Genomic DNA, 10,331 nt, shown 5'->3' on the forward strand with positions numbered 1-10,331 from the left:
GTAAAAGTGTCCTAAGGCAAGGAAATATGTTTGAAACAACCCATATAGGGAATACAAAGGAACATCTATTAGGGAAAACTAAAATATTTTCAATTCAGCAGTGAGAACCCACTCAGTTGAAAATAATAAATCTGAAGTGAGGGACTTAAATTTGTACTGTAACAAACTTTGTTGGCATTCAGCAACAGGAAAGTAAGACCAAAGATGGATGGTAGAAATAACTTGAGATTGAAAATTGGAAAGATATGATCATTGTATAGCTTTTCCACCATTTGTTTATTGCTAAGGACACTGCATATAGACTGCATAAATACCAAGAAACATCAACCGTTGTAGTCATTGGTTTGGTTTTTTTAGGGCTTTAGGCGTATCAGCGAGTTTGCATGTACCTTAACTACATCCACTCTGAAACTTCATGATCTAGGAGCAAAGGTAGGACCAATTTTTTGGACAAGAAATCGAATCTTGGGCTCCAAATCGCAAGCCTAGTTTTCAGAGCCTGAACAAACACCTACACGATTTTCCTTCCTCAATTCCTGCATTAGATGAGGAAGGGATGGTTGTTTTAATGCAAGTCACTAAGACTTGGCACCTCAAGTGCAGAGTGGTCCTTTTTCTTAAGCGCAGCACATCATTTGAAAGGCAGCTGGCATATGTGCAGAGTCATACACTAGCTATATGATAACTTCTCTGTTGCGCTTGCGCATCTGGCCTTTACAGTTGCTGTATTTTACATTGCGTCTTTAGCCGCGCGGGCGCCCCCAAATGTTCATAGCCTCTTGGCCAAGTGGCCTTGGCTCTTCGATTACGGCGGAAATAGTTCTGGTGCGCCTGCGCTTTTGACCGTTTACGATTGGTGGCGAGACAAGCCCAGTTCGAAGTAACGTCATACCCGGAAGCCAAGGGCCGGAAGTGGGGGTGGGCTGCTGGTCCTGGGGGGGGGCGGGGAAGTCGAGACCAAAGAGGAGCAACAACAACTCGACCCTGACTCCTACTTCCCCCGATACCGGAGGCATATATTCACCCAGAGAACCAGGGATAGGAAGATAACGCCTCCGTCGACATCCCTCTCCTACCCTCAGCCCCCGCCATGGCCGAGGCCACGGCTGGGCTGAGCGAGACCGTCACCGAGACATCGGTTACCGTGACAACCGAGCCCGTGAGGAAGACAGGGGTGTGGAATTCATAGCGTAGACTGGGAGAGGATGACGGAGGAGGGAGGAGGAAAAGGATGCGGGAAGGGAGGGGGAGGAAAAGGATGGCGGAGGGAAAGGATGCGGGGGGGAGGGGGGGAGGCGGAGAAGGAAAAAGATGCCGGAGGTGGGAGGAGGAGGGAAAGGATGGAGAAAGGCTATGCTACAAATTCGGCGACTAGGGGAGGAGGGGTCAGTAGCGGTGGGGACCAGATTTGGGAGGTATACGTCATGGAGTTTCAGAGAATGGGAGAAATGTTGGATAGGGTGTCAGGATAAGTAGATGAGGTGTTCTGCGGAGTCGTTCTTAAAAGAGATTTGAAAGTGGGATTTGAGTGATCAGATGAAGAAAAGGAACTTGAAGGAAAAGGAGTTGAAGTCAGAAATCTGCTTGGGACGGTAAATGGGGTTACCGGACGTGAAAAGAGTAATTGAAGAAAATCTCTTGAGGCTAGATGTTGAGGAAGTTGGATTTAGAATAAGATCTAGGGAGTTCCTGGCTCGGGAATGAAAATAAGAGAATAGAATGGTCAAGACCGCCTTATGGGTTAGAGAAAAGCTTCTGGCTCTATCTCCTTCCTCATTGACTTAGGTGGAAACAGAAGAGTAGAGAGATAGGGAGAATGGGGTTTGGAAGGAGATGAGGGTGATGGAGAGGTTAGCCATGAGGAATCAAGTAGGATTCCTTAGGAAAATTCAAGTCATTGAAGACTGGAAAAATTGTTTTTAATATTAATAGTGATGATTATAATGTATTATTAGAACTAGGGGTGGGGAATATATAGAGGGGTAAGACTTGTTTCCCCTACTCCCTTTATTGGTTGAGTAATTTTATTTTCAGAGATTGTCCCAAAGAAATATTTTCCTCTTTGACTGCAAGACCCTGAGTGCCCTCTTGTACCTCTATCTCCTAGATTTCTAGCACAAATAGTACTTTGTTCATAATATGAACTGGGCAAGAGGAGACTGATTGGAAACCCTCAGTAGAGATAGTGATAAGTCTCTAGAAGTAGTGGACTTAAATGGGGAGATTAATTATCTCTTCTTCCCTCCCCCCAGGAAAATCGTAGTCTAACTATTAAACTTCGGAAACGGAAACCAGACAAGAAGGTGGAATGGTCAAGTGATACTGTGGACAATGAACATTTAGGACGCCGTTCATCAAAATGTGAGTTGCCACCTCCCTGACAGAATTTTTACAGTACTTTCACCCTGACTGAAATACTCAAACCCTCTAAATCCCAGCCAGATATTACCTCTCCCCCTAAGCTTACACATATGTTCAAGATCCTGTAGATGGTTATTCAGTGGTTTTAGGGACAGGATGAATGATTAGGTCCTTAGAGGAGATGGAGGAAAGAGGGGATTTGAATATAGTTTGTTTTTATTCCAGGACAGTGGGTGGGTAGTGGGAAAAATGAGACCCAGATATTTTGAGGGAAGAGCCATGAAATAGAGAACTAGATGCCTCATTTTAGGAGAGAAATGACCACTTCAAAGAATTTTATCTTGCAAGAAGATGTTTCTAGTAAGAGAAGTGTGGATTTGGACACCAGTTAATAAATAGGTCTCTTCTCTTACTTTCTGAGAGTGAGTTGTCTGATTTGTCTCATCTTCTCCCATTCATCTGCAACGGTTAACCAAACTACATCTTCCCTGTGATTTCATTTATTGCCACAAGAGCTCAAATAACCTGACTCCATATAATATGTTAAATATGGGGTCAATTAAATAGTAAAAGGAGATATTCCCCTGAGTCCAAGGGGAGTGTGTTAGGAATTAGGGGGAGGGGAGTTGAGTTAAACAGCTAAATTCTTTCTTTCTGACTGCCTCCCTCCCTATTCATATTATAGGTTGCTGTATTTATGAAAAGCCTAGGGCTTTTGGTGAGAGCTCCACAGAGAGCGAAGATGAAGATGATGAAGGTTGTGGTCACACTCACTGTGTTCGGGGCCACCGAAAGGGACAGCGCCGTACTACCACTGGCCCACCCCCAACTACTCTTTCCCACCTCCCTAACTCCTCCCAACCCTCACCTGGGCCCATGCAGCACTGAGCTTCACTCTCCTACCCTTGTCTCTCCATTTGTCTGGACCTGAATGTATCTGTGTCACTACTTGGGGATTAAACCTGTGGTTTGACCCCCCCCCCCCTCCCCTTCCCATCCCCTCACCTTGCCTCTCCTCTACCTGCTGGAGGGAATGGGGAGGGGAAGGCAGGCAAAAATCCTGGAGTCTTGACTTTGCTGCTATTCCAGAACCCAGGCTTCCAGGCTCTTTCCACCCTTGAGGGACCCAGGCATCTAGTTCCCTCAACTCTCATTCCTCTTCCCTTATACCAGTCCCTGTTCTCAGGGACTCAGGCATCTTTTTACCCTAGACTCCAGTCCCATTCCCATCCAGCCCTCTGTTCTCACTGCCAAATTCCCTTTCCTGGGATCCAAATCTTCCCAATTCCCTGTTCTCTGAATCTCTAGCACACTTAAGAGTGGGCTTCATTATAACCCCAGCTTTCACTGCCAGGCCTCTTGTCCCAAGACCCAGGTATTCACTCCCTTTAGTGGCCAGTTGCCCTGCTGCCATGCTATACTCTAATCCTGGCTTAAAGCACCTACTCCAAACAAAGTATTATACAATCCTAATTCTTAATCGTCAACTGGGGGAGGTGTTTTGTCAACTCTCATCACTAGGCTGGAAAATGCCTACCCTTTCCCCAGAGGCTGACATCAGGGGGTTCCCACTTTCCTATCCCTCTCCTATTCCCAAAATGTCCTTAGAAGGGGGTTGAAGGGAGAAGGGCAGTCCCTCCTAATTTCCCTGTTCTTTCTAGGGCTTAATTTTGGCAAAGGAAGCTGAAATTTTGGTTGCCTGGGTTTGATTCCCTCAGTTTTCTGGTTTTCCTATCGCAAAGTTTGGATCTAGTATGGTATTGATGAGAACCTTGGAGAGGATAGAGAGGGAACAAAGAGATTGATATTCCTTCCAACTACCCACTCCCAAGTAAGCCCAGAAGAGCACTACCAACTAATAGGTCCCTCCACTCAATTCCTGGGAATGAGTCATCCACTATCTCCTATGTTCTTCTACTCATCTGCAAAGATCAACCACCTCTTCGCTGAGATTTCATTTATTGCCACAGGCTCTCAAAATAAATAACCCAACATCACAGAATGTGTTAAATATGGGGCCAATTATATATAGTAAAGGGATTATTTACAAGAAGGTCAGTTTGGACTGTGCCCAGAACCCCCAAAGTGGGGAGAGGTAGTACCATATACCCCATTCTAAATGGGAGGTGGGAAAACTGTAGGAGGGGATTTGTACAGCAGCAAGCCAGACTTGGGAGAAAAGGGTGGCTCTGAGTAAAGGGGCTTTATTCTTGGTCGGGAGGGAAATTTTATACAAGTAAATTTTTTGCAGGGTAAAAAATTTGCTTCAGGAAAATCAGGCAAATAAGACTGATCCTCAAAACTGTAAGGAACAGTACCTCTATACTTTTCTAGAAAAGAGAATGAAAGAGTACTCTGAAAGCCCTTGGGGACTGCTGAGAAGGCAGTTTCTCCAGCTGGGCAGGGCTTAGTGGAAGGGAAACAGTAATTGAGTTGTAGAAGGTGCAGATGGAGTTAAAGTGGGTTAGAGGGTCTAGGAAGATCGTGGGTTTGTAGGTTTATTTATAAAATACTTTTCTCGTAGGAATATAGCATAGTATGAGTTCTAGGATGGGAAGCATTAAGATTTAGGAGGAAATGGGTCTCGGGGTGCCCCGTCCTGGTGTACAGACTAGATCTGAAATTGCCCGGGAGGGAGGCAGGAATTTCTTACTGGAGGCGGCCCGAAACTAGGCGAGCTTGTCTCCTGAGAAATTTATTCAGGAGTGTGGAATCCCTTAGTTTTTAAAAGTGCAGGGTGGAGGGCTCAGCCATCAGCTGGTACAATGCGGAGTGGGGTTCGGGGGTCGCGGGTGCAGAGCAATGGAAAGACACGCTCCCCCAGAGACCCCGATGCCTGAAAGGCAAAAAGCAGGTCAAGAGAACGGCCATCATAGAAAGCCACTCGGCCTCGTTCCCAGTCCAAGTCCACTCGAATTCTCCGTGGCGGAGGTCTTCCGCCCCCCAGTGGCGTAGGTTCGGGGGCTGTCAATGCCCATAACCTGCCCCCACGGCCTTCCACAGCCCACACTGCCCCAGCTGGGCATAGTCCCACCCGACCCTTGCGGCGCACAGATTCTCCAGCAGCACCGACAGCGTATCGGCTCTCCCCATCATCATCTTCACCAGAGGACTCTCCAGAAGAGCTTCGGTCGGCTGTCTCCACCTCCCAGCAATGCCGTCCAGCTCTGAAGCCTTGTGCACCCAGCACAGCGGGAAGCTGGTCAAATCGGGCTGGGCTGTCCGGCGGCACAGGCATCCCTGGTGGGGCCAGACAGACGCTTCGGCCGTCTGGTGACACAAGGAGGCGACGGTGTGCGGTGCTAGGATCCAGAGTCAAGTCAGCTGAGTAGTTGATGGGGAAACATGGAAAGGAAGGATCTCATGATTTAGAAGGGTCATTAGAGATTACATATGCCAACCTACAACTGACAAAATGAGTCTTCTAACTCCAAATTTGGTGTTTTGTCAGCTACCAAGGCGAAAAGGGACTGTCAAGAGAAAGAAAAAATGAAAGGTGGGGGATTGGAAGGAGATAAAAAGGTGGGAGAGTTTAGTAGAGCTGAGGAAGCCCAATGGGGGGAGGGGGAAGGACACAAGCTGGGAGATCAGACTCCAGTCAAGGGAGGAGTTGAAGTACATAGGATGGAAAAGCAAAGCATAATTGAATTATTGAGGGCATTTACAAGACATCGAGAAGGGGAAAGGGGGTGGGGGCAGAGGATGGTGGTTGGAGTTGGAGTGCCAGCAAAGAATAGAGGTTTGAGGGGAGTGAATGGGTGTAGGGTAGGCAGGAAAAGGCTCCCAGGAAAAAGGGTGGGGGAAACAGCTACAACTAAATCTGGGTGGGGCCAAGGGAGCCGGGCCAGCAGGATGGTGAAGGTGGAAATCAAGTGAAGGCCATTGATACTGGGAACCAGAGGAGGAAGAGCTAGGAGTGAGGGGAGGAGAGGAATCTGAGGTATCTTGAGAAACCAGCCCACCCACCCACTGAAACACAATGGAGTGGATGGACCTAGCCCTGAAGCGGAGAGGTGGCATTAACCAAGAATACAAAAATAATCACTGTTGCACATTCTGTAGTGATTGTAGTGAGAGAAAAGAAGCTTGCAGAAGAGTCAGAAGACAAGCATAAGGAGAGCCATCTTAACCAAAGGTGGAAGGAGGAAGAAGGATTGTGATGGATGGGGCCAGTGACTAAGAGAAGTGGGGAATATTTTTTTCTGGATATCATCAAACCAGAAAAGTATTATCTAATCAAAATACAATTGTAGCTTTCCTTGATGGCAGGGGGATAGATAAGATTGCCCTTCTTGGACTCCTCTATCGGAAGATAGAGGAAAGGAGGTGAGGGGGGGAGGGAGTAGACAAAGGAGAAGGGCCTAGATAAAGGCAGGTTAAAAACTAGCCAGGACTTCCTGATTGAGGAAGATCTTCCAAAGGCTTTTCCCAGTCTTTGTTTAGGCTCACTCTTCCCATTTCCCAACTCACCTGTAAGTCTGTGGAGCATGTTTTTGACCACAGGATAATCCTCTGGGATGTCCTCATCTGATTCCTCCAGTCTGGGTTTTGTGGTTTCAAGTCTGGAAAAGATATAGTTATTGAAGACATGCCTATGAAAACCCCATCAACCTCATGTCTGAAGACCTAAATGTCCTACTAGTAGTAATTGGGGAAAAGATGTAGCATGTGTGAACTTGTTGCTTCAGATTTGATTCATATGGGGAAAGGAGATGTGGGGGTGGCAGGAAAGACCATGATAGGTGAGGTTTGATAATTATTACTATTTATTAATAATGGCTACTATTATATCAAAATAAAAGCACTGAAAAGTGCTTTTCACATTTTCATATATTGCATATAGTTATAAATATTTTAAATCAGATTAAATATAATATTTTATATAATCATAAATATTTCCATATTTTTTTCAATCAGTTTCAGAAAGAGACTCTTAGGAGGAAAAAAGGAACACTGAGGACTGAACTCACCTTCTCCATGTCTTCCTCACATCCTGGGGTGGGTTAAAAGAGAAAATAGAGATGAGTTCAAAGGCTTTGATACTGTGGAAGCCCCCATCCAAAGCCCCAGGTAATCCTTCAAGTCCTCTTTTGAAGGAATTCTTTTTCTAGGGCAAAGGTTCTTAGCCTTTTTTGTTTCAATCTATGGATCTTTTATCAGAAAAAAAAAGATTTTAAACAATTGAAGGAAACACTAAATTTCAGTTAGAGGTTAGTAAAAAGAAAATAATTTTTTTCATCCACTTTCATAGACCACCCTGAAAGTTATCCAGTCTGTGAAACCATTCTAGAGCTATCCCTTTCCATCACACCCAGAGATTTCCCTCTCAATTCACCCCAGCACAGTGTGGGAGAAAGAATTTGGATTCCATCTCTGTCACTACCAATGCGATTTTGGTTAAGTAATTTTTTACATATCTAGGATGAAGTTACCTCATCTGTAAAATGAAAGAGTTGATCTAGATGACTTCCAAGGTCCCTTTTACCTCTCAGTTTATGATCCCCTCCTCTTCCCTTCAATCCTCATCAAACCTCTCACATTCTCAATTTCCTTCATCCTAGCCTAGCCTAGCTGGGCTCCTACAGGTTTCTTCCCAGATCCTTCACCATATTATGCCCATATCCTCCAGAGCAATTTATCCCCAATGAACAATCCCTGGTCCCCAACTTTGCTACTAGAGAAAGGTATTATAAGCCCCTTTGCTTACCGAAGGAACTTTTGTTTATCCTACCTTATCCCCCGAACCCCGCTCCTTTCCTTAGCTCTCTAATAAAAGCTGCTTCTCCTCTCACTATAAAACTCTAGTAGTGTTTATTAGCCTCTCCAAACTTTGGGACTCCCCAACATCCTGGAGAGGTGTTTAGACCTGGGGTGTGGCCCCCAACAGAGACTAAGGAGACTGAGGTACGTAGTTTCTATAGGAGTCTGAGAAACAGAAAGTGCCCCAAGGTTCCTCAACCAGGGGTCTTGTGCTGTTGGGAAGGGTGTGGACCTGTCTTGGCTGGAGCCTAGATGGAATGGGGGTGAGGAGAAGGCAATTAGCCTTGTTATGTTAATTGCCACAAGACTAATTAGGTCTCAGAGAGCTTCAAAGGGCGGAAGTGGCCAGGGCTGCAAAAGATTAGACACTTCTGTGTCCCAGGAATGGAAGGAGGCCAAGGGCCAGGTTACTTGGATCCTCAAGGGAAGTGGGGGCCCCTGGAACCAGGCAGCCTAGATTCCAGGAGAAAACCAACAAACCCATATAGCAGATTTCTGTTCTCATGATATCACCTACTCTTACCCTCTCTCTCTCTCTCTCTCCCTCCCCCCATCCGATGACTCAGGGAGGGACAAATCAACAATAACAACCAGGCTTCTAAGTCCAGCCCAAGTGTACAGTCCCAAACCCTCTCCGACTGATGCCAGGTCTCTTCAAAAGTCTGCCTTACTCTCTGCCCCCTTCTCAGGGCCCAGATATCTAAGGCGCCCCCAGCTTTCATTTTCCACCTCACCTTCTCCTTCCATGTCCTGCCTGCTTCTCAGGCCCCAAGTGCTAGACCCAGACCTTTCTCATTTTCTGACCTTGATTTCCACTGAAGACCCAGATGTTCTGCCGTCATTCATCCCAGGTCTCCAATTGAAGTCAACCTTTCCTTACCCTTCCCCAAAATCCTCTCCTCAAATTCGACTCCACCCTTCCTCCTCATCACCAACTTTCAGCACACCATAGTCTGTTCCAATCAACCTCCCAATATCTGTCTTTCTCTCTCTACTTCATATTCCCCCCGGACTTCGCTGGGAAGTCAAGTAACTTAGTCTAACCGCGTCCTTCCCGCCCTCAGATCCAGGCATAGATATAGCCTCTTCGGATTCAATTCCCTGCGCTCTGAGCACTAGTCCCTGGTTCCCGCCAGTCCGCCCATCTATTCCCAGACCAAGTCCTCACCTCTTCGTGCGGATCCTGACAGCCCATGGTGGGGATGCGTCCCCCACGGCGCCTCCCGGTCCGAGCCCCGGGTTCTGCCAGCTTCTCTCGCAGCCCGCGACTGATCCGCACCTCTACTGCCAGGCGCACGTTCGACCGCAGGCTGCGGCGAGGGCACGGGATACCGCAGCAGGGGCAAACCGTGGGAGGCGCGGTGTCAGAGTCGCCGGGCCCTGGAGGAGTGCCCCAGCGGCTGGCCAGGCACGCGCGACAGAAACTGTGCTCGCAGGCTAGAAGCACGGGGTCCTGGAAGGGGCCCCCGCACAGCGGGCAAGTGGACAGCTGCTCTAAACGCTCCACCAACCCGGGACCCAACTCCGAAACCTCCATAGGGAGATGGGGCAAGGGTCCTCCTGTCGCTCCTTCAACCCCCACAATCGGTTGGTTTCCTTACGCTCTCTCTTTACCCTCCCCACCCCAATACTAAAAACTCTTTCAGCGCCTCAACTTCTATGCTTCTCTTTTCCCTCCTCTCTAGATCTCTTTTAATCTGTCTTCCTGTCTTCGACAGCCTCAATTTCTGTCTCTCCGCGTCTCCCCCGCTCGACACAGACTTTATAGAGAGGGAGGAGGCCCCTGCGGGAGGTAAACAGCAGGGAGAGACCTTGCGCAACAGCCCATCTGGTTCTCCCGCTTCCCAAAGGGAAGGGGGAGGAGCGGCGAGGACACCTGGGTCCCGGGGGCAAAAAAAGAGACACGAGAGGGCGCTGTGGAGCTAGAGCAGAGCAAAGAAACCCTGGACCCCTTTGCCCTCCCCCCCCCCAGCCACCCAGTGGTCTCCATGCTTCGGCCCTCTTCCTACTGCTAACATCTGCCCAGTGAAGGGTGGGCAAAGTGCCCAGATGCACTCTTGGCATTTGTGCCAACATCTCCAAGGCATGAGTCATCCCAGGTGTCTGGCACTCCTTCAATTGGGGGCTGGAGAGGGGGAGTAGTTCAAGAGATTGGGCTCTGGAAAAGGCTAGAGGATCTGTGTACCTCATTCTCTGACATTCTGTCTCTG

At 47.8% G+C, this 10,331-nt stretch overlaps 2 protein-coding genes across 3 annotated transcripts; one reads left to right on the plus strand and one right to left on the minus strand.

The window, feature by feature from the left end:
• The first annotated feature begins 557 nt into the window (after positions 1-557).
• PPP1R11 (protein phosphatase 1 regulatory inhibitor subunit 11) lies at positions 558-4,358 on the plus strand. 2 transcript variants are annotated; one of them, XM_007507863.3, is made up of 3 exons: positions 558-1,159; positions 2,253-2,361; positions 3,047-4,358. In XM_007507863.3, exons 1-3 carry the CDS (start codon positions 1,091-1,093, stop codon positions 3,247-3,249), a joined length of 381 nt encoding a protein of 126 aa, XP_007507925.3. In that variant the 5' UTR covers positions 558-1,090; the 3' UTR covers positions 3,250-4,358. The 2 variants fall into 2 exon arrangements, with proteins under 2 accessions (XP_007507925.3, XP_016286419.2); XM_016430933.2 differs by having other exon boundaries at positions 894-1,174.
• Positions 4,304-9,977, minus strand: RNF39 (ring finger protein 39). The gene is made up of 4 exons (XM_056817810.1): positions 9,290-9,977; positions 7,332-7,354; positions 6,832-6,923; positions 4,304-5,685 (listed from the first exon to the last, which is right to left on the minus strand). Exons 1-4 carry the CDS (start codon positions 9,656-9,658, stop codon positions 5,108-5,110), a joined length of 1,062 nt encoding a protein of 353 aa, XP_056673788.1. The 5' UTR covers positions 9,659-9,977; the 3' UTR covers positions 4,304-5,107.
• Positions 9,978-10,331: the final 354 nt, after the last annotated feature.

Source organism: Monodelphis domestica, chromosome 2, assembly GCF_027887165.1.
Source record: "Monodelphis domestica isolate mMonDom1 chromosome 2, mMonDom1.pri, whole genome shotgun sequence".
Lineage (NCBI taxonomy): Eukaryota > Metazoa > Chordata > Mammalia > Didelphimorphia > Didelphidae > Monodelphis > Monodelphis domestica.